The sequence below is a fragment of the Octopus bimaculoides genome, chromosome 29, assembly GCF_046866305.1.
Source record: "Octopus bimaculoides isolate indiv1 chromosome 29, ASM4686630v1, whole genome shotgun sequence".
Classification (NCBI taxonomy): Eukaryota; Metazoa; Mollusca; class Cephalopoda; order Octopoda; family Octopodidae; genus Octopus; species Octopus bimaculoides.
This window is the reverse complement of record NC_142956.1, coordinates 7908173-7933354: the sequence shown is the minus strand read 5'-3', so window position 1 is coordinate 7933354 and position 25182 is coordinate 7908173. Positions and strand designations below refer to the sequence as shown.

At 37.5% G+C, this 25182-nt stretch overlaps 1 protein-coding gene across 2 annotated transcripts in view; it reads right to left on the bottom strand.

Annotated features, from left to right (window-relative positions):
* LOC128251221 (uncharacterized) overlaps positions 1 to 25182 on the bottom strand; it is a 157610-nt gene that overhangs the window by 56463 nt on the left and 75965 nt on the right. For both annotated transcript variants that reach the window (XM_089345195.1, XM_089345196.1), the window contains one exon: positions 15263 to 15331. In XM_089345195.1, coding sequence (XP_089201321.1) covers positions 15263 to 15331 — 69 coding nt within the window. The remainder of the gene's footprint in view (positions 1 to 15262; positions 15332 to 25182) is intronic.

Here is a 25182-nt window from a genome sequence, read left to right as displayed (position 1 = left end):
TTTATATCGATTGGGACAGTCATATCAATGAGAAGGCATGATTTTTGTCTGAAGTCTTTCAGTATGATGTCTGGCCTATTTGCGTCTATCTTTCTGTCAGTTTGAATGGTGAAGTTCCAGAGGAGTGCAATGTGATCATTTTCAAGTACTGGGGGTGGTTTGTGTTCCCACCAGTTTTTATCATGGGGCAAGTCCAGGTTTTTGCATATTACCCAGTGAATATATTGTGCAGCTCTATCATGCCTGTTGAGATACTCTGTAGGCACAAGCAGACTGCACATGGAGACAACATGATCGATGGTCTCATTTTGTTGTTGGCATATACGACATAATGGGGAGCTGCCGTTCTTTAATATGTTGGCCTGGTAGTTCTTTGTAGGTAGGCATTGATCTTGGGCTGCTATGATAAACCCCTCTGTTTCTGATTTCAATCCAGAGGCCATTAACCATTGGTGGGTAAGGGCTTTGTCAATATCTGCATTATTCGCTCTCTTTGGGTATTTGCCATTGAGAGGTTTTCCATGCCATTTTTCAGTCATAATAGCTAAGGCAGCAATTTTAGCACGGGTTTTCAAGCGCTTAGCTTTTTCTGTAGGTGTTTCTAGTTCGTCTAATTCTTGAATTTGTTGCAATTGGAATTCACTTAGATATTCCTTTGCCTGTTTTGTTACTGAGTAAGATGCTTTCTTGCTTTCATATTTTAAGACAAGTTTTAGCATCCAGTCCTCAGAGTTTTTCATATAGGTGTCTAGGCCAATTGTGGCTACCTTCATTGATAATGCCAGCTGTAGTAGTCCTCGACCTCCCTCTTTTCTTGGCAGATAAAGACGTTCTATATCTGCCTTAGGGTGGTGCATTCTATGCATTGTCAACAGTTTTCCTATTTTTCTGTCAACATTACATATTTCAGTAATTGACCAGTTAACGATGTTGAAACTGTAAGTCACGACTGGTATGGCTAGAGCATTGATCGCTTCGATCCTGTTTCTCGCGTTCAGCTCTGTCTTCAGTATTGCTCTCACCCTGCGATAACATTCTCTTCTGATCCTTTCCCTCATCACTGAGTGCTTGATATTGTCCCCTTCAATTACCCCTAGGTATTTGTAGCTCTCCGCTGGTTCTAACTCTTTTATGACATTTTGCTGGTCAAGGTTCACATTAGATGTATTTGTCATTTTTCCTTTGATAAAGATAGCTTTTGCACATTTATCAAGGCCAAATTGCATCCTGATGTCATCACTGAATTGTTTAACAATCGCTAGTAGGCCTTTGAGTTGTTGGTCATTTTTTGCAAAGAGCTTTAAATCATCCATGTAAATGAGATGATTTATATTTTTATCAAATATTTTATAACCATACTGTGCATCATTGAGCAATTTTGAGAGCGGTATTAGGGCTAGACAGAAGAGGAGTGGTGATAGTGAGTCACCCTGGAAAATGCCACATGAAATTCTTACATCTCCAGCATTTAGAGATTCATTGTCATTGTTCAACATCAGTGTGGTTCTCCATGATCTCATACTTACAGATAAAAAGTTTCGCAGAGTAGGAGCTATTTTATACATTTCCAGACATTTCCTAATCCAGCTATGTGGTAGGCTATCAAAGGCCTTTTTATAGTCTATCCAGGCTATTGACAAGTTTTTGTGTCGCTTGTGACAATCTTCTAAGATCATCTTATTGATGAGTAGCTGATCTTTACAACCATAAGATCCACGTTTACATCCCTTTTGCTCATTAGGGAATATGCTACTTTCTATTAAAAAACTATAGGTGTACTCGGTTAGGACAGATGTTAGCGTCTTATACATTGTTGTTAAGCAGGTTATGGGTCGATAATTTTTTGGTTCGTTTGTTTCCTCATTTTTTGGAAGCAGGAATGTTAAACCATTAACTAGCCAAGAGGGCATCAAACTAGGATTTTGCAAAACATCGTTGTAAAGTTTTGTTAGCAGTTCATGGCTTTCTGGGAAGGCATTCAACCAGAAGTTAGGAATTTTATCCTTTCCTGGAGACTTCCATTTGCTTGACCTCCTGAGAGCAGATCTTATATCTTCTACCCTGACCCCCCTCCCACTTTTGCTCCTCTAAGGAGTCTAGGTCTGTAGCTATTCTATCAATCCAAGGGGCCTTTTCATTGTGTGTTTTATCTTCTGCCCAGATTTTATTCCAAAATTCTTGCACTTCTTCTTTTGATGGGACAGACTTTATTGTTACTGGTGTTTTCCCTATCTTCCTGTAGAAATGTTTGGGGTTATTTTTGAACATGTTATTATCTCGGAAGAATTTAACACGCTTTTCATACCTTGCTATGCGGGCAGCTTTAGCACATACCTTTTGCTTGATGGTTTCTATGGTGGCATCAATGTCAACTATGGTTTTCATGTTATATTTTTTCTTTAGTTTTTGGGTCTTTGTAGGTTTGATACTCTTGTCAAATTTAAGGTTTTTCAAACATTCTATGTCAGATCTAAGCAGCTTAATTTGGTGTTGAATGCGTTCTTGCCAAGAAGGCTTTTTGTGGGAGTGTTGTCTTTTTCTAATCTTTTCACCACATAGAATCGTTGAGATTCTTGCGGATGCATAGTACAGGTGGTTGAGATCTGTAATATCAACATCATTAGCTGAAATTATATCCTTAAGTGCAAGGCGGATTTTACCAATTATTTTCAGGTTTTGGTTAGAATTGCGAATTTTGGGGAGAGTGTCGCGTTCATTCATACTAGTTTCTTTAATTTTCAGCCATTCAATCATGATTTGATTTTTTAGATCATGTAGTTCTGTTGCGTCGATTTCTGTATGACTTCCTTCATCTATTTGATTTTCACCTGCCTTAGTGTTTATGGTTGGTTCAGAGAGTATTTTATTTTGCCTATCAGTTACCTTAACTCTTTCAATTATTACTGTATTTTCATCAGCCTTGGGCTGGTTTATAATTATTTCCTCTGTAGTATCTTCTTTAGCTGCAGTTTCATTCTTTTTATCCTTTACTGCTTGCTTAATTTGGTCAATCTCTACTTCAGTTAGTAATTTTTTTTTTATAATGTTTCTTCTGACGTTGGCAAGTTTATTACTGTCTATGTAGGGTCTTACTGCAAGGTGTTTCTGTCTCCAGTTTAAGTAGGTTTGTACAGTATTAGATTTATCTGTAGGGAAATATATGGCACGGTAGAAGGCTCTAAGAACTTCTTTATTATCTTCCCTAGACCATTTTTCATTCTTTTTCTTTTGGTTATTTGATGACGAGCATGGATGGCCATCTGTTGGAATATTCCGGTTGTGGGGTACTTCCAGCTCCTGTGTGTCGGGAAGATTTGAACCAGTAGCAGATTTCTCGTCTCGGATCTGGTTCATTATCCGAGTAAGTGGTCCTTTATAATCCGGTCTATGACCATTGCGGTTTATATTTTGTTTTATTAACAGTGAGGCATAACAAGCTTCGACGTTGACGCTAGGGGACGGATCTGTCTGTTTAGGGTAAGTTTTTTGAGACAACACCGTCTCCGAGCTTTCGTGACGTAGCTTCTTAAGGCTAGCAGATCTATTTCGAGTGAGTGGCCCTTTGTGATTCGGTCGATAACCACTCTGGTTTGTGATCTGCCTTGTTATCATTGAGGCATGACGAGCTTTGGCGTTGACATTCGGGGACGGATTTGTCTGTTTAGGGTCAGTTTTTTGAGACAACACCGTCACCGAGTTCTCAGCATGTAAACATTGCTCGTAGCGTAGTTTTTTAAGGCTAGCAGATCGGTATTCATCTGTATTTTTTTTGTTGATAGATTTATCTCCAGGCATAGTGTATTTTTGTGTGTGTGTGGCGTTTTAAACTTATGAATGGTTCACTGTCTGTATTTGTTCACAAAATGAAAATAAAAAAAGAAGAAAGAAAAAAAGTTTTGGTTTTGCTTCGTTTGTGATATGTGTTTTCGTATCCGTAAGTGTGTCCTGTGATTTTTACGTAGTTCTGTAAACATTAAGATGCATGTGTAGTTCTATGGGTATCAAAACGTATATATCATTGTGTACACGTTCAAGTGTATGCGTAATTATTCAATATATGTACTTACTATTTTGTTCCATTTCTTTTTTTTTATATAGTTTGTAAACTTTCCGGTGTTGGTTTTGCGTGTGTGATCGCACGTGTTTCATTGAGACATCGTGCATAGGAGGTCCTGTGCTTTGTATTGCAGTGAAATTTCATTTTTTAAGAATAAAAAATATTCTTAAAAAAATTATCTTCGTTAAAAGACCGCTTCCTTCAAATCTTCCACCGGTTCTTTTGGCTAATTCCATCGCTGTTATTGGATTAGATATGTTTTTGTATAGGGAGCCCGGTGTAGCACATCCATGTTGTTATTCAGCCCGGTGCTATTCTCCTTATTATTATTATTATTATTATTATTATTATTATTATTATTATTATTATTATTATACGAGCACTCACAGTTTATTTTTCTGGGTATGATAGAAATTATCAGCTGTCCACAGACTGCAGACTAAGGTGAATGTTGTTTACTGGTCATACTTCAAGAACTCTAAGAAGAATTCTTGTTTTTCCAAGTAATACTGAATTTTGTAGGTGTTCTACCTTCAAACTTGCAACGATGTTTTCAGCCATGTTGGTAGTTGAGTGTCAATACTTCCAAGTGCACCAATTACTATTTGTATCACGTCTACTTTCTTCTATGATCACAACCTTCGTATATTCCACTCTAAATCGTCATAGTTGTTTTTCCCTTCTTTTACATAGATCATGTTGTCACCGCTGTGTCCATTATCATACAGGTTGTTTCTTTTTTATTCACCACAACCATGAGCGGTATCCTATGTCTAGTCACGTGATCGCTCTGGATCATTACATCCCAGAGGATTTTGTAATTCTTATTTCCGGCGATTCCTTCTGGGGTTTTCTCATACCACGTCTATTATTATCATCATCATTATTACGCATCAAAAATCTGTGATGTCAGCAACACCAGACATCTGCAGGCATTCAACGATTCAAGAATAAGGCACCATAACATATGCCTTCGTAATGTCAATCCAAGCCAGACATGTTTGTATGATGTTTTTTACAATGCCTCAAAATTGTTTTATCGATGACCATGTGATACTTGGTAACCTGAGAACTCTTCCTACATTTTTGTTCTCTTGGTAGTATTTCTTCCTGTGCCAGGAAAGTGTATGTCTTTGCCGCACATATTCCAGGAGTACTTTCCAGATTATGTTTCGGCATGCTATGGGACGATAGTTTCCCACAATATTCCCCTTTTTTGTATCTTCCCTGTTTTGTTTTTTTCTACTTTCGTCAAAATTTCTTCCATTTCTCGCCGAGTGTTTTCCGTACCCATAGGGCAGAGAAGCTCATTGTATGTATTTACAGTTTTCACACCCAAATTCACAGGTAAAATATGTATTTAAAAAAATTAATGAACAAATATATTCATGAATGTATTTTGTTTTCACAGCGATAATGCTCTTCTAAGCACATTAGTCGTTCCAGTTAACACGATGTTCTGCACTTCCTGTAGGAATGGTAAGCCTGGCATCATTTTCAAATATGTTTCAGTGCCTTTTTTTTATCATTCTTAGAGATCCTACAATCACTGGTATGGTAGTCGCCTTGAGATGCCACATTTCTTCAATTTCTATTCGCAAGTCTTTATATTTACTGATCTTGTCAAATTCATTCGCCGCTATATTGTGATCGCAAGGAATACTCATGTCAATCAATATATACATCCTTTTAGCTTATATAGCCTTGTCAGTATGTACGGGGAAGTCCCAGAGAATCGATACATTTTCTCCCTCAGTCACAGCTTCAGGATGGTGTTTATACCATTTGTCAGCGGTTTTGATTTTATAATGCCGACATATTGTCCAGTGTAAATACTGGTCGACTCTGTCATGACTTGTTTTATATTCTACAGGCGCTAAACCTCTAAACTCTAAGGTTAGGTGGTCTATAGTTTCAATCTCATCGTTACAGAATCGGAATTTTGGGACAGCTTCATTTTTTATCACATTGGCTTGGTAGTTCCAGGTCAATAAGTTTGTCTTCAGCAGCTAATATGAAACCTTCACTCTCTGCTTTCAGTCCTGAGCTTCGTAACCATTGATGCGTGTGTTTCTGGTCGACAACAGCTTGTTTGCTACGAGCCACATACTTGCCATGCAGAGGTTTCTGTTCCCATCTGCTAGCTAATTTTTCATGTGCTTTTGTCTTTGCAATTAATTTTATTTTCTTTGCAGCAACAGTTGGCGCATTTCCTTCAACCTGATCAATCTGGTAGTTACCTAAGTGATCAGTAGCGAATTTTTTGCTCCCTTCCAGAATAGAGTGAAGTTTTTTCGGTCTTTCATGTTTTTCAACAAGTTTCAGCATCCAATCGTTAGTTGTTTCAAGGTATTTGGCCAGTCCGATTGTCGTGGTTTTGTACGTAAGTTGAATCAAGCCACGACCTCCCGGAGCTCTGGAAGGTAAAGACGATCCACGTCTGACTTTGGATGGTGCATCTTATTACAAACCAGTAGCTTGCGGATTTTTGTATCAATTTTCATTATTTCACTGGGATTCCAGTCAAGCACATTAAAGCTATAAAGAACAACTGGGACTGCTAAGGAAATTATGGCTAACACCTTATCATATACATTCAGCTCAGACTTCAGAACTGCTCGGACTCTTCTATAACATTCCTTTCTAAACTTCTCTTCCATGCTTGCATGCTGGATACCAGAGTCTTCATTTATTCCTAGGTATTTATAGGTTTGTTCCTGCTCAAGTTCCTTGATTATTGTTCCGACATCTAATTGACTTTATCAGTTTCCCTTTCTTTAACGTGGCTTTGGCACACTTTTCAAGGCCAAACGCTATCGCGATTTCATCACTGAATCATTTCACAGTACGTAGTAGTCCTTGAAGCTCTTCATCATCTTTGCCATATAGTTTTAAATCATCCATATAAAATAGATGGCTTATTTTCCTGTTGTCAATTTTGTAGCCATACCCTGTTCTATTCAGTTCACTTGAGAGTGGTATTAGTGCTATGCAGAAAATTAGTGGTGAAAGTGAGTCACCTTAGAAAATGCCACAGTTTATGCTAATATTGCTTGAACGCAATACTTCATTAGAATGATATAATTGGAGCTTCGTGTTCCATAGTGACATATACTTTCAAAATCTGAAAACACGGGAGAAATTTTGAAAAATGTCCCGCGATTTCAGAATCTACGAGTGTGGTATGCTGCCAAAGGCTTTTTTATATAATCAATCCATAAAGAGCTGAGATTTCTGCGCTTGTTATGGCAATTTTCAAGGAACATGCGATTAATTAGGAGCTGATCTTTGCATCCGTATGAGCCTCGTCTGCATCCTTTTTGTTCAGTGGGAAAGAGGTTATTCTCTTCCATAAACGTATATGTTTTCTCCACTAGACTATATGTCAAAATCTTATAGGTAGTAGACAAACATGTTATAGGCTGGTAATTTTTGGGGTTTTTGATTTTGTTATTTTTGGGGAGGAGGTAAGTAATACCATATGCCATCCAATGGGGAGTTTTTTTCCGAGACCTTTATAATACTATTAAATGGTATTACTAACATTTTGTGTGCGGACGAGAGTGATGAGAGCCAGAAATTTGGTACTCTATCAATACCAGAGGATTTCCACTTATGAGCCTTCGTTAGTCCCCTCCTTATTTCGGCGACTGAGATGTCTTCCCACACCTGTTGTTGTAGATTTTTGTAGGCATCTTGGGTGCGTTTGATCCAATTTGCATTTTCATTGTATGGTTTCTCATTACTACATATCCCTTTCCAAAAGTTTTCAACTTTTTCCATCAGGGGTGGATTTTCAATGGTTATTTTTTCTTTCCCTATTTCCTTGTAAAATGATTTGGCATTGGATTTGAACATCTTATTTTGCTTGTAGAATCTGATTCTTTTCTCAAATCTGCGTATTCTCTGAGCCTTCGCTTGAACTTTTTGTTTAAGTGTTTCATTCGCTGTCATTAGTTCTTCTGTTGTTGAGAGTCCATATTTTCTCACGATCTTCCCACCTTTTCTTGATCTTACACCATTTCCAGAGATTAACTTAGTTAATAGTGATATCTCCCTTTGCAACGATTCAATCTCAGTTTCAATTCTACTCCTCCAGTTTGATTTTCTTTTCGAATTTGGTAGTGTTGGCTTTTTGGGTGTCAAACAGCGTCTTTCGATTACCTTAGCAACAGAGTAAATAATTTCACTTAATTTATTAAGATCGGGTTTTAGTTGTTGAATGATCTCTTGTGTAACACAGTTGCCAATTTTTATTTGTGTTTTATGTTGGTGTGCATTTGAGAGTTTATGGAGAGTTTATCATTCATATTTGTATGTCCTACAACTGCAAGCTCATTCAGAACTTTCTGCTTCATTTCAATGATAGATTTTCTGTGTAGTTTCGGCAGATGGTCGCCTTTCAGTCAATGCTTGTGGTCCAACATTCCTCTCCTCTGCTTCGTTATTTCTTTCCTGACTTATACTTAGGTCATTCTCTACCATTTTTTTAAAAAATAGTGGTTATTTCTACATATGTGAGTCTGGTGTTTCTGAAGATATCTCTTCTAGTATCTACTAATCTGTTTTTATCCAGGTTTGGTCTGCTGGTTGGATTCCGGCTCCTCCAGATTCTGTAGGATTTTGCAGTGTATTTCTCTTGGGTTGGCCTACTTAATGCAAAGTGTTAAGCGTATATTACTTCTTTGTATTCTTCCCGGTTCCATTTAGTTTTTTTACATTTTTGATTTTGTAGTCGTGGTGGTGAAATTTAGGGGCTTAATTTGGGACAAATCCCGTTTAAGTGACCTTCCAGGTTCGTATCAGGGAAAGATAATCTGCCATTTGAAAATGTTTCAGTCAGGCTGACAGCCTCCTAACAGGCGCGTTTCCAGAGTAACCATTGGACAAGCGATTCGGTGTACTGTTTGAAATTTTCTTTTCTTTTGAAGTAAAGTTATATTATTATTACATTTTCATTTTTTAAATACTTTTATTTCTTTATTTCTTTATCTATTTTTATTTTATTTTTATATATTCTTTATTTATTTTAAACCACTAATCTTCATACAGGGGCCGCATTTATCATCATTAGCAGCAGCACCAGTTGTTGTAGTAGCAGCAGCAATATCACTATCAGCAGCAGCGGCAGTGGTGATAGTAGTAGTGGTGGCAGCAGCAACAGCAGCAGCAACAGCAGCAGCAACAGCAGTGCCAGCGGCAACAGCAGTAGTAGTAGCAATAGTATCAGTAGTAGTAGCAGTAGTAGTAGTGGCAGCAGCAGCGGTGGTAGTAGCAACAGTAGTAGCAGCAACAGCAGCAGCAGTAGTAGTAGTAGTTGTAGTTGTAGTAGTCGTAGTAGTAGTAAGTACGGCTCATGTAATTTTGGGGGGGGGGAGTGGGATGGGATCCGAAGGGTCAAAAAGAGTTCAAATATCTACTAATACTAGCAGCGAACAACAGCAAAAGTGACCTTGACCTTAAGAAAAATTAAGGGCCGACTTTGTCCTGTATTATTTGTGAATAGAGAAGTTGTGTTCGATCAGAGAGAATCTATTATTATTATCATTATTATTTTAAAATGTTTTTTTCCAAGTGCATTTCTGTTATTGCAATAAAAGGTAAGTTTGCATATTTCTGGTAGTCAGGGAGAAAATAATGTTATATTGTAGAAATTAAATTTGACTTTTCTAGAGATGTTCGTTTGCATGTCTAGTTAGAGAAAACATTTGTGTTTTTGCAATAAAAAGGATGTTTACATTTTTGAATACTCAGAGAGAAAGGAAAGAAAAGAGAAGAAGATTCAAATTTTCACAGAAAGTTTTAAGATTCACCAAAGATGGTCTTTTGTATTTTCCACACAGACAAAACTATAATATTTTTAGAATATAAAAAAAAGGATGTTTACTTTTTCGAATACTTGCGGACAGAGGAAAGGATGAGTATTCAGAGCAGTTGTCGATATTAAAGTCTGAGTGTTTGAAAACTTTAGATATGTAAATTTGTAAAATTTGTAAATTTCTTAACTTATTTCGAAGGGAATTTTAAATACTCACAGGATATTGTAGATATTCCAGTCTTTGAGAGTTATTTTCCCCCGTTGTCCTGCTGAGACATATTAGTGTTTCTATAGCTTTCGGATACTGAATGGTCAGAGCAGTGAATTATTATTATTATTACGGGCCGGGGCCCATGGATAATTTCCAAAGGTCCCACGCCTGGCAGTGCTACCGAGGTGCGCTACCTGTTCGAGATAAACTCTACCGACATGGAAGTGCCGTCAACCGGGCCTGCCCGAGGTGCGCTCAGGACGACGAAACCGTTCTGCACGCACTCGTCCAGTGCCCGAGCATTGCTGACCTGTGGGTCTATATCGAACAGCTACTGTCACGTGTAGGACGGATCCGGCTATCAGCTGGATCCATCGTGAGAATTGACCCGCCGACCTCCTTTAACCAGGAGGGCAAGGCAATTTTCCTATGCCTAGTGGCTGTAGCGAAAGAGGTGATATGGTGGACCCGTTTGAAAGGGTTAAAGACAGACACTTTCCTCTTTGGCCAAGGCCTCATCAACTTTTTCAAGTTCCACTTGAAAAGGAAGATGAGAGTAGAGAGGGAAGTGCTGTCTCATAGCAAATTCGTTGAAAGATGGGTGACTGTTGGAAAAATGGCCAGTATAAACGGACCAATTCTGAGAATACACCTGTAAAAAAAAAAAAAAAAGAAGGTAATGTAAAAGGAGAAAGGGCTCTATACCCCTTTCTTATTTTTTCTGACCAGGCTCCCGTGGTTTTATGGGTTTTTCCACGTGTAACCTTTCCTTTTTCGAAGCGCCTCCCCCTTTGGGAGTTCTACTTATTTATTTATCTATTTATTTATTATATCTTTCTCCGTTTTCTTCCTCTGTTTAGACGAACTTTCCTACCTTTTCGGACAAAACCTTTTGTAACCTTCGTCCTGTCTTTGTCCTTATATGTCTTTAATTGATATTAGCCCTTGTGGCCAATAAAACGAATTAATTATTATTATTATTATTATTATTATTATTATTATTATTATTATTATTATTATTATTATTATTATTATTATTCAGTAGTCTTATTTTTATAACGTGCTTTCACTTCACTACCGAGCGCAGCTCTGTATGCCTTGTGTTGTGCTGTGGTTTACTGTGATGCTCTTATGGTTGCTGTGTTGAAAGTGTTTTGCATAGGATGTGTGCAGTGCCTAGTAGTCCTATTTTCTGTATGTTATATATATATCTGTTAGTCCTGGTGCTTTTGCTATGTATTTGTCTGCGTATTTTTTATCATAACTAATGCCCCCATTATGATAAGAATAGTTTCTGTTTTAAGACTCCACATTCGAGTTACCTCTACTTCCAGGTCTTTGTATTTTGAAAGTTTCTCCATTTCTTTTCGAGAAAAAATATCTACTTTTGGTATTGATACATCAATTAGAAATCATTTTTTATTTTTCTTGATCTCTGAGAAATATATCTGGCCTATTGACCTTAATTTCTTTATCTGTGTGTATTGGCATATCTCATAGTATTGTTGTTTTCTCATTTTCTGTGACCGTTTCTGGCGTGTGCCTATACCGTCTTTTTTATGTTGTTATTCCATAGTGGTGGCATAGCGTCCAGTGTATATAGGTCCCACCTCTATCGTGTCTTTGAATATATTTCTTCTTAACCAGGACTGGACAGCCAGAGACAGTATGGTTCATGGTTTCTTGTCCATCGCCTTATATTTTTAGGTAATTGTTGTTTTTTTTAGTTGTATAGTGAAACTAGCTTGCTGTTGTCACTTGATCTATTATAACTGCTTCAGATGATTTTTGTTTTTAAAGGCTTTTTAAAAAAAATCATATGGTTGCATTATTTTTTTAACCCCGCCAAGGAGGCTATGTTTTTGCCGGTGTTGGTTTGGGAAATTGGGCGATTTTCAGCTTGCGCGTATATGGGTGGAAATGAGCTGCTTGGTGGAGGTCTGCACTCTCCGAGTGCTTTTCTAGTTCATCATTAGTTGAACTTTACAGCCGAATGAGCCCTTCCAACATTCCTTCTGCTCTTCTGGAAACATGATTTTTCCTCCAGTTGCTTGCTCATTCTCTGCGATATTATTGCTGTAAAAGCTTTGTAAATTGTAGAGAGACAAGTTATTGGTTTCTAATTTTGTGGGTTTGCTGTTTCAGTGGATTTGAGAATTACGATAGTTTTCCCTTTCGTGAGCCATCCAGGCATTGTCTCTGCCTCTGCTAGTATGTCATTAAATTTCTCAGTCAGCCTTTTGTGTGTCCTTGTCAGATATTTTAACCAGAAGTTGGGGATCTTAATATTCCCAGGTGCCTTCCAGTCTTTTTTTTGTGCTTGGGTGACCTCTTCAGTTGTTATAGGGATCCAGAGTTGTTCAGGTGCCAAGTTGTTTTGATAGACCTTTTCTGAGGTTGTTCCTTCGCTGACCATATTTCTTTCCAAACTTTTTCCAATTTTTCTGCTGTTGGTGCTGCATTGATGGCAATTTTATTGTTGCCGAGTTCTTGGAATTATTATTATTATTATTATTATTATTATTATTATTATTATTATTATTATTATTATTATTATTAATGCAGCGGAATGGATGAATCGTCAGCGCGTTGAACGAAATGCCCGTCGCTACGTTCTGAGTTCAAATGCCGCCGAGGTTGACATTGCCTTTCATCATTTCGGGAACGATAAATTAAGTGCCGTGGTACACTGGATACGACTAGTCCCGTACACCGTCAAGTCTTATGCCTACAGTCGTGAGGACCTGATTCTGTTAACAGCATCAACCACGAGCGGCAGAGGAGCCTAGACACTTTCATTAGTTGAAGACTTCTGTTCGCATAATTTTCAAGGCAGACCCATATATCTTGCGCTGCGGAAAGGTGGTTTAGAAGCAGGTACAGCTTCTCATTCTGTAGCTTTCAATTACTGTTCGTGACTGAGAAGCCGTTGGGAATCTCGGGAACTGAATTTCACAGCAACCTGATAGGAGCACAATCAATCTATGAAACCAACAAGTAATCGGAAGCCTGCCTACCCAAAGGAATTCGTGGTACGTTTAAAACCTGGATTTACATATATGGCATTCCTCGAGGACACCTTGCGGGGCTCTTTGTATAGGAAATTCCAATATCCACAGTGAAAGGTAGTCGGCGGTTTCCATTAGAAATGGCTGAGTTACATCGCCCTGCATCGAAAACACTAGTTGATACACGCCATGAATATCTTAAGGGCATACGTGGTTATCTCCGAAGAAAATGTGTTACACTACCGAGACACCTGCTGCCCTAAACTCTTTCAGACTGTTAATGATGTCAGACCAAGACAGAAGTGGAGAGCGGCTGAGGCCGTCGAGCGAAAGGCAATAGACACCGTCTATCTACATGTACGTTATGGTGACGCATCTGGTGCATTGTGAAACAATTCATTATATTTGTATTGATAGAACAGATCTCATTGATGGATCATTTATACTGCCGAAGCTCTATGCTATAAGCAATATAGATATAGTATCCGATGCATCAGTCTTCTCTCGCATGTGCCAGTACACATGAATATCTCAAAATGGTAATCTTTCAAAATTAGTGGCTACACAGACCAGACATGTGTTCTACGTTCGATCTAGAGAAGCTTCATAGTCAGAAATTTGATTACTGGTAACTGAACGCTTTTCTCCTAACAATCCAAATTTGCGTAAATACTTTGAGACTGTTGTTAAGGTCAAAACAAGAGGGAAATTTAGAGCAGTGGAGACCGTCAAGGTTTCCATTGGACTACCTTTTCCTATGGCTGAGTAGCCGTATTGTAACATTTTCTACGTCGCCGAGTGGCCGTTTTCTCTATAGCCGAGTAGCCATCATTTCATTTTCTACATGACAGAGTAGACATCTTTGAGTAATGTCGAAATCGTTCTCCTCCTTTCAAAGACCAACATTTCGATCTTGTTTAGTCTCCTCCATTAAAATACTGTTCGCGTTTGCGCTTGGTGAAACCAATCACATCTGCAAATAAAATATATACACACTCCCTAAATTTCTTCCCATCATTTTCACATTCCAACAATTCCATCTTCTGCAGAAGATAAACTCTTTGGAAGAGTAAAACAAATTCTTTATGATCTACTCAGTAGACGAAAAAATACTCCGCATTTGTTTTGGTTTCCTATGTAGAGATTTGTCATCCCTTGTGCGCAATGACGCAATGGGGGAAAACGAAGGCGACTACGACAACTTGGTGTTTGCTGGTATTAGTGGCAGACTGAATCACATCCTCCTTAGTCTTGTTCGATGATCTTTGGATGTTACTCAGTTCTGACGGAGTATCAGGTTGCGTATATTTAAGTGAGTTAGTAGATATTATTTTCTAAATTGCCGAGGAACGTCGAAGGTGCTCTCAGCTTCTCATAGACTAACACAATAATCTTCTTTAGCCTCTTTTATTAAATCAATAGGATTAATAACAATCCCATTGGCACAATCTTCTTAAATTTCTTCGAGTTCTTTTCACATTCCAATACTTCCAACATTTCCCCGAGCCGTGCTTTGAACTCACTATGTTCTATGTTCCTGGAGGAAAACAGCCAATTTCTTTGGAAGAGTAAAACAAGTGCTTGAAGATCTTCTTAGTAATTCTTATCCAAAACGAAAAAAGAATAACGAGAGAAAAGATAATAAAGAAAACGAAAGACATATAATTATACAAACACTTTAGGACAGAGATAGACATATGCCTATACAGAAATATGATATCCTTTCTAAGAAAGGTACAAGGCCTGGAATTTTGAGGGAGAGGGCTAATTTATTACGGCGACCATACTTCATCGATACACATATTATCAACTGCGAAATGATGAATGGCAAATTCGATCTCATCGGAATATGAGCCCAAAACGAAAAGATGGATGAAATACCTCTAAGCATTTCACCGGGCGTGCTAATGAGTCTTCCAGCTCACCGCCTCAAACACATGATATGAAACATTGATGCGAACCCAAACATTCATGTGAACTCAAAACCTGATGGAAACCGAAAACTATAACGTTCTCACACACCTTCTCACACATTCGCAGTAACATATATAGAGAGAAAGTGAGTTAGAGAAGGGCCAAAAAGGGTTAAGAAAGAAAGATTTGAAGATATTAAATATTTACAAATAAACAGTAAAACAAATAGTATCAGCATAACTGATTCCACTTACAACTCAGTCATTGAGACGTTGACGAATGATCCTTTTTCAATTTTCTGGATTTTGTTATGGGATAGATATCTGTAATATAAAACAAGATGCAAAAGAATTAATATAGAAGAATTTAATCATAAAACTTTGAAATATGTCTAATGAATTAGATGCAGGAAGAGAAGATAAAGAAGCAGTAGTAAACGAATTAGATAATGAGATTGATAATTAAGATGAAAGTAATGATGATGTCATTAATGATGATGATGATGATGATGATGGTGAAGTGAAACAAAAAATTAGAAAGGTTGGGAAGAATGAGTAAAAGAAGCAAAATGTATCTATACTATAAAAGGCTGATTTTCTGTGTGTGTGTGTGTGTGTGTGTGTGTATGTTCAAAATTCATACATTTACACAATTCCAAATTTCTTCGATTAAACAATCGCAATTAATATTCTAAATACAATTTGTTAGGTCACTGCGTCATTTTTTCACTCCAAAAATTTCTTAATAATGAATAAAATCCCTAAAACTACAGAAGTAAACATTTTCTCCCTAATAAAATCTAATTTCCTCTTTCTAATACAAATCCTTTCAACTCCTACTTTCTCTTATGAACCTTTACGAACAATCCAACAACAAATACAAAAAGAAAGGAAGGAGAAAAAGAAAACTATATCAGTATCAAAACTGAAACAATCACATTTCGATGCTGTAATGACAGATACTAAAACTACATACAAAATTACTTTGCCCCTCTAAAATTAACTATTTCTATTCCTCTTACACATCGTTTCAATTGCTACTTTCTCTTATGAACGTTTACGAACGATCCAAGAAAAAAGACAAAGAAACGAAGGACAGTGAGTCAAATAAACAAACACACTACCAATCATACGTAAATACACACATATATATGTACCTATGGTTACCAATGACCTCATTCCATTTCTAACACCGTCTTTCACCAGGGAGACATATTTCTCAAATACGATCAACAAACATTTATTCCCTACAAACTGTGAGTTTTTTTGGAAAATCTTTTCGTAAATCTTGAGATTAACACCCGCATCATTACCTACCTAACCCTAACAAACCCTAACCCTAACACTGTAGTGAATATCGTACGGGTGCTAATCGGAAAATTTAACAATCTTTTTTAAAACACTTTTACTTACTAACATCTTTTTTTATTTAGTGTGTGTGTTGCCCATATATATATATATACACTTATGACTTAGTTGTGGGTTGGGAGTTTGATCGGCAGAGGTCATTATTATTATTATTTATTTATTATTATTATTATTTAAAATTTTTCCCACAACGGCGGCCTCAGGCAGGTGGAGAATAGTCGATTATATTAACCCCTGTGTTCAACTGGTACTTATTTTTTAAACCCCGAAAGGATGAAAGGCAAAGTCAACTTTGGCGGAATTTGAACTCACACACTCATACATACAAATATCTGCCATTCTCTTCCAAATACGATCGACAGTCAAACATTTATTCCTTATAAACTGAATTGCTTTAATATCTTTCTTAAAACGCATTTACTTACTACCATATATAGACACAGAATACGCATTAATACGCACATACATACAAATACCTGTAATTCTTTTATTTTAGTGTGTGTGTGTGTGTTGCCCATCTTAATATATAATGCTGAAGTTCTGTACTCACTAACATTTCTATTTAATGTGCATGTGTGTGCGTGTTGCCCATATATATATATACACTTAAGACCTAGTTGTGGGTTGGGAGTTTGATCTGCAGAGGTCATTATCATTATTATTCAGATTAACACCCGCACGATTTTCATTAGGATGTTAGGGTTATAGTTTTTGGGTCAGGGTTACGATGAGGGTTAGTCTTACGGTTACGGTTTTAGGGTTAGGGTTACGTAATTGTGCGGGTGTTAATCTGAAAAATCACCGAGATGTGAAAACTACCGAACCTCCCATCTGTTATAACTTTTGTTGTTCTGTTTAATATGTACATAGATTATGCCTCCAAACAAGAGAGCTTGCTGGGGAAAGAAAGCAACCGGTTTAAGAAGACAGCAACAGACTGCAGCAATTCACCACATTCCAGAAGCTACTTGGAACATAATGCAAAACAGTGCATCATCATCTACTGCCCAATCTGATAGAATTCTGGCAGAACTGTGTAGCAACAGATCGCCAGCAATTGCTTCATCAGAAATTGCCGTCCATTAATGGACGTGATGATCTTAGATGTGATGAATGTGGAAGGATTTGTCTGAGTAAGGCTGGGATAAAGAGCCATATGAAATCACACATTGCAGAACCACACACTGTTTATAGATGGACAGATGGTTTCGAATGCATAATCAATTATAAAGTATGCCGATAAAAAATTAGCTTGATAAGGCATAGTAAAGTTCATGGAGGTGTAAACTATACAATCATCAAGTTTTCTTGCACTAATTGTCAAGAAGTATGCAAGTCATTGGCAGACCGCAAAAAGCCATATTCGTGTAGCCCATCGATTATATTCTAGGGCATAAAGAAATAGAGCAATAGCTCTACTCAAAGTCGAGTTGGCAACCATCATTATATTTATGCATATACATGTATGCGCGCACGCACACACACACATATACCAAAGAGGAAATTATATATACCAAAGAGGAAAACTGTAACCATTATTAAAAACGACTTAGCCTGTCACCATATATGTATAAAGTATGTGTTTTGAGTGCAACATAAGAGAGTTTAAATCTTATTTCTAGCAATGTAAGTATTTCTAACACCATCAGCCCGGTTTAATGAACTCTGTGGCGTAGACATATATGCTGGGAGTGATCATCGTCTGGGAACGGCAGAGTCGAGCCGATTCCACTGAAAAGGCTGTGGCAAAAGCCGGAACTGACCGATCAGATTGGGAATATCTGGACGCGTCAGTTGTCGAAGGGATCGCAAAGCAACATGAGAGGAAGTATTTTGTTCAAGAACATAGTCTCGTGTTTGAAATTACGATCTCTCGATCGTGAATCCAACACCTTATCACTAGACCACATACACCCTCACACTCGCCCACACCCCTACCATACATTCACATTCACACACACGCACTCACACACATTTATATATATTTCTGCATGTATCTATATGTGTTTGTATAGTGCACAAGATGTCCAGGTCCTCATAATCATTTTAAATACTATTTCAAAAGGAAAGTGAGTATTGAGATGGATGTGCTGCTCAACATCCAATTAAATTTGTTGGCAGATGCTTGAGTGTGGTTTGGATGTTAGTTAACTTAGTAAATATAATCTGTGTTGTACGATAGGAAATAAAGCAGTGGTGATTGTACTCCTGGTGAAAGAAATGGCTCGAGATATGTGGGCTTCCTTTTTTACCCTTAGATTGAGTTTCCCCGCTATTGGGGTATTTTGGTAGTCTTTTTTTTATTATTTACACAGTTTAATACAAATATCCATAGTCCGTTGTTTATGTATTGTCGTTAATATTTTGCAGTCCGTGTAGACAATAAACATGGAAACCTTCTTCTTCTTCTTCTTCTTCTTCTTCTTCTTCTTCTTCTTCTTCTTCTTCTTCTTCTTCTTCACACCAAATTTGCAGAGACCATTTTAGATTTATAGAACTAGTTAAAGGAGTCATCCTGCTCAATCTTCCATAACCATTGATGATTAGCCCTATGACTTCAGAATCGATTTAATTTTGTAAAGAAATAATGACTGATTGTTCAAAAATAGCGGTAGAACTAATTAGTGACCTACAAGAGCTGATGCGGCTGACGTGCTAGCGGTAAGAATGACCATTGAATGAGTTTTATGACAGAGCTCACTATCTAGTTCGTTCGGTAGGCCCAAGAACGGAGCTGCAACACGTCAAGAAACTGCAGTTTCTTCTCTGATGAATCAGTAGGAGCGTGTATTAATTCATTTGAAGTAGGTATTTGTAGCTTTTCTAGGGCACTTTCTTTAAATGTTCATCGAGGATAGTGGACCCTGGATGGTTATGGACTTTACCGTCTAATTGGACGCCTTGCTGCAATATTTGGATGAAGTAGTGCAGTTATGCAAAAGGCTGATAACTGATGAAATTGTAGAATTGATGATTGGATGTACGAGGTAGATGTTAAATCATTTATTTTTATATGTCAGACACAACTTTAATTCCCTTGGCACATCTCTGCTGCAATAGGGAGGAGAAGAGGAGATATCTAAGCCCTATTCAAAGCGGTGTTGTGATGCAGTTGTTACATAAATAGAACGGGAGTAATATTTTAGAAATGTAAGGCCTGTAATTCTGCCCAATGCAGTGTTGGCAATTCTGGACGAGGTGTCAAGTAACAATTGGCACGTGTTGTCGAACGTCTGCTAGGTGAGACTCAAATATAAGCCTTGTCAAACAAATCCATGAATTACAACTTCCTGCTCAGATAACGCATCAAGAAAAGGATGAATAAAGGATTTAGCAAGAATGGTTCACTGACTAGTTGAATGTTAATACTTGGTGGCTGTCCAAAATTACATCGGTTTCAGTTCAATCTTCATTCACTCGATCACTGCCATTTTCTGTAAACTTTTCCCGGTAGTCAGAGTAAATGACCACCTGGTACACAATAAAATATGGTGCCTCAGAGTATGGCAATAAATAGTGTTGAGGGTGAGCGATGAAAGAATTGAATGGTGGGAAATGGGTTGAAATGGAGTTGAAGTAAGTGGTAGCGTCATTGCAGGAAGAGAAAGAAGCAGAAAGATATAGAGAAAGAGAGAGACAGATAGATAGGAAATTATGGCACTGGTAACGCAGACATACACTGGTATCGCATACATACACTGGTAACGCACACATACACACACAAAGACGTATATATATGTATATATATATGAACAGAGATTAAAATTAACAGGTCATTTTATTCCCACCAGTCAGTTTTGGGAATTCCGCAAAAAAGGTAGGTTAAAACTTCTATCATTGATACAAAGGCTTTTGCATCTGAGAAGATTCACTGAAAATCTTTTGTTTATTTTTGAGCATATTTTCTGAAAATTTATACTGAAATCTTTCTGATGAAATTGTTAAAAAAAATTGCTTGAACTGAAATCTCTTCGTGTTTGATTCAAGTAAAAAAAGGTCGTCAATATTCAGAGGAATATTTCAAATTTGGATTTATACCCGCTATCCACGATAAACTATCAACATCCTACGGGCGAAAAACTCGGATCTTGTGAATTTAAAAGAAAATTGTTTCCGGGTAATATTGTAAACATGAACCAATGTTTTATGTTCTTGCCGAGTGATACTTAATTCTTAGTATTTACCGTTACATGTGAGTAAGGTTTCAATAGCTCTGTCAATGTGTTCGTTATACGTTTTAATGTTCTTCTTTTATTCATTCCTATTTGTGAGTCTCAGATAAAAACAATATGTATGCGAGTGCGCACACGCGTGTAAATATGTATGTGAATGTTTGTGAGAAAGTTTGGTTATGTTTATATATTTTAAAATAAGATACAAATATTGTCATCATAATACAACCGTCTGTCTCACTATTATGACTATATTTTCATACTATTCTATATAAACAATAAATATTTAATTCCCGCAGGAACTCGCAGCCCTTTTCGACGGATACAAGATTTCTCTATCTATTTAATTCAAATTTGTCCATGGAAGAAGAACTGCAAAATGTTTGAGTCAGGAACTACGAAGATTGAGGCAAACTCAAGAACAGAAAGTAGAGCATCGTAAATGGAACACAGAAAGACGAAGTCAGCTCCGTTTAGCGCCGTCACGGGAGCGAAGAAATCAAAGTTTAGAACACGATGCTGCTCAGCATTGAAATGCAAGACAAGACCTGCCACAAGAACAACGTGAACAAATTTTAGAACAAAATGCAACACAACATAGAAGACGTCGGCAAATCAATAATAGGATGACCCTTGATATAGCACGACAATATGATATAGATAGACATCTAGAGGTTCCCGTTGACATTGCTCGCAATAGTTGCAGCTTCATGGAGGTGCGTCGCCACTACTGCAATGCTTTGATGTTTATTGGAGATTGTACAGGAGTAACAATGAACAATCCCAGTTGTGGTATATGCTGTAAATCAGGAATAATAAGAATTGAAAATATCTCCGTGTTACCGAACGATGTTTCTTATCTTTTGCTTTCTAATGCGGCGGAGTTCAAATTCCGTCGAGGAGGACTTTGACATTCATCCTTTAATGGTCGATAAATTAAGTACAAGTTACGCACTAGGGCCGATGTAACCGACTGAATCCATTTGTCTGTCCTTGTTTGTCCCCTCTATGTTTAGCCCCTTATGAGCAATAAAGAAATAAGAAACGTTAGCAAGCTAGGTGAAATGCTTAGCGTAATTTATTTCGTCTCTCTTTAAATTCTGAGTTCAAATTCCTTCGAGATCGACTTTGTCTTTCATATTTTCGGGGTCGATACATTAAGTACCAGTTGCGTACTGCGGTCAATCTAATCGACAGGCCCCCTCCCTCAAAAAGGTCTGGCCTTGTGCCTAGAATAGAAACGAATACTCCTGAAGCAAAATATTTCAAATGTAATATTCGAAGGTTCAACAGCGCAATGGCAATGTGTTCTATGATAGTAGATGACACTTCAATGCTGAGAGGAATTACAAATTACAGAATACATGGAATTGTTTATAAATTTATTGCAGCTCCTAGAAACCAAATAGGAATACTCCGGTCTAGCTTACAAACGTATTTCTATGATCATGAAGAACAAATAAGAACACGAATTCAAAGAATGACTCTTAATAATGCAAGCCAAGCCTTCGATGTCAACATATTTCGAGAAATTCATTCTGCTATAATATGTGCTGGAAATATTTACAATCATTTCTATCCGTGCAGGAGCAAACTGACGCTGGAAATATTCCTGCTGATGTGTCAGTTGGCTTACATGCGGATAAAACACCTCACGGGGAACACTCCAGGAGATATAATCAACCATCTTCTAATGAATTTGCTATTCTTATACAAAATAATCTTGATGAGAAAACGAATTGTTCAGAACGAATGGTCGTAACAAAATTCAGAGCAGAGAATAACTAAAAATCTTTACAAATATTAAATGACTGGCATCGATCATATGACCCAATGATACAACCGAGTTTCGTTTCCTCCTGGCCTTGATGGGTGGTACCTTTGATTAATGAATGAAAATGTCAGCCGTCAAATTTTAATAGTTCCATTTTACTGTTATCGCAGCATGAAAAGAACAGGATCTACAAATATATTTCAATTAGGTCAGCGTTTGTTTTAGAAGTGCTGTGTAAATCAATTTGGAATAGTACAATCCATTCGTCTACTATACGTTCGTAGCAATCAAGCAAACTTGAGAGCTAATCTATATAATGGGCTACCAGATACTATACTTGCAGGGGTTACTGATCGTACAGGTCGTAGATATATGTTGCCAAGGACATTTACAGGGAGTCCGCGATATATGGCAAAACACTACCAGAATGCAATGGCCATAGTTAGAAGGTTTGGCAAACCTATTGTGTTTCTGAGATTTATATGCAATTCCAGATGGTATAAAATAGTTAACTAGCTTTCCGTAGGCCAGCGGCAGTTTGCCCGACCAGATATTACTGCAAGAGTATTTAAATGAAAGCAACGGCAACTATTGCACGTATCAAATCAGAAATCCTTGGGAAAAAATATTGCTCATGTGAACGCAGTAGAATTTCAAAAAAATAGGATTACCTCATTTCTTATTCCTAATACAAAATCATCACAATACATGGCAAGAAATAGATAAAATTGTTACAGTTCACTTCCTAAACCCGAAAATCCATTGACGTCACATCTTTATTCCTCGATGAAGAAACACATGATACTTGGACCCTGCGGAAAAGATAATTTAAATTCTCCCTGCATTGTAAATGGTGTTTGCAGTAAAAGATATATAAAAGATTACAGATCAGAAACCTTAATTGGAAATGATTTTTATCCACAATATCGTCGCCGAAACCCTCGAGATGGTGGCTTCACAAATTCAATACGTATTGGAAATAGAGAAATTGTTGTTGATAACCGTTATGTAATTCCTTATAATCCTTGGTTGTAGCAGAAGTGGAGGCGCAATGGCTCAGTGGTTAGGGCAGCGGAACCGCGGTCATAAGATCGTGGTTTCGATTCCCAGACCGGGCGTTGTGGATGTTTATTGAGCGAAAACACCTAAAGCTCCACGAGGTACCGGCAGGGGGTGGTGGTGAACCCTGCTGTACTCTTCCACCAGAACTTTCTCTCACTCTAACTTCCTGTTTTTGTTGTACCTGTAATTCAAAGGGTCAGACTTGTCACACTGTGTCACGCTGAATATCTCCGAGAACTACTTTAAGGGTACACGTGTCTGTGGAGTGCTCAGCCACTTGCACGTTAATTTTACGAGCAGGCTGTTCCGTTGATCGGATCAACTGGAACCCTCGACGTCGTAAGCGACGGAGTGCCAACACGCAGAAGTACGAGGCTCATATAAATCTTGAATGGTGTGCATCTGCTCAGGTTGTGAAATATTTTTAAAAGTACATTTTCAAAGATGTTGACCATGCAGCAGTTTCTTTACAGAGACAAGAAGATGGCGTGCATTTTAATGCTGGCAACGAAAATCGAATGGATGAAATTTCGAACAACAAAATTACCGCTATATTGGAGCGTCGGAGGCTTGCTGAAGATTATTTGAGTTTCCAATTCACCAAAGACCGCTTAATGTTGAATGCTTGTCGATACACTTACCAGATCATCAGATCAATGTGTTTAATCCGAATCATGCACAAGAAGCTGTAGCAAAATATCGATCTATTAAATTGAAAGCATATTTCAAGATGAATGAAGATGATCCCCTAGCAAAAGATATCCTCTATTGTGACTTTCCACAAAATTATACTTGGTGTAACAATAATAATAGTTGGAGGAGAAGAGTGAGACGAAGTGACGATATTCCAGAAGCTATTGGTAGAGTGTACGCAGTATACCCATCGCAAGGGGAGCTATTTTATCTTAGATTATTACTTCAATATAACTCAGTAGCGACAAGCTTTGAGAATTTAATCACAATTAACAGAGCTGTTTGCAAACATTTTAAGCACGCATGTCAAATGTTGAATCAATTAGAAAATGATCAAGAAAGAGAACTTTGTCTAAATCAGGCATGAACAATTAGTTCAGCGAATGATTTACGAAATTTGTTTGTCAGTAGTCTGCAATTTAGCTTTCCAGCCAAACCACTAGAATTATACATGTTTCGCGAAGATCTTTGCCAAGATTATTTCCATCAAATTAAACAATACACTTTTTCTCCTGAAGTAGCTTTGGATATTGATCTGAATGAAATGCTGTATGAATTGGATCATCGTATGGGTCAGCATGACCGTAGTACAATATTTTTTGTATTGCCTTCTGCTATTCATGATCTCCAAATGAATAATGTTCTACTTCATGAAGAAACGAAAACTGAACGATATAATGAACAACGGTTTGATGTTGGCGGCAAATTGATAATTTTAGGTGGTGATTTCCGTCAAATTCTTCCAGTGGTCCGAAGAACACAAAGGTCTACTCTAATTGCATGTTTGAAAAAAATATGTAATTTGGCACGAATGCAAAGTACTTCATCTCACCACTAACATGTGAGTGCAAAACTGCCTGGTCAATAATCATACCTCCCCTCAAGATCGTATATCATTCTGTTTGTTTATTGTACATTGGTGATGGAAGAATCCCCAATGTTCAAAGACAAGTATATGATGATGTAATAGAGATTCCTCAGCACTTTCAAGCCAACAGCAAGGAGAATTTGATCAACCATGTTTATAAAGATTTAGAGGTTAATTTTATCAAAGTTAACAATCAATCTAAATAACCACATAATCCACAAATTTCCAGGTGTGACAT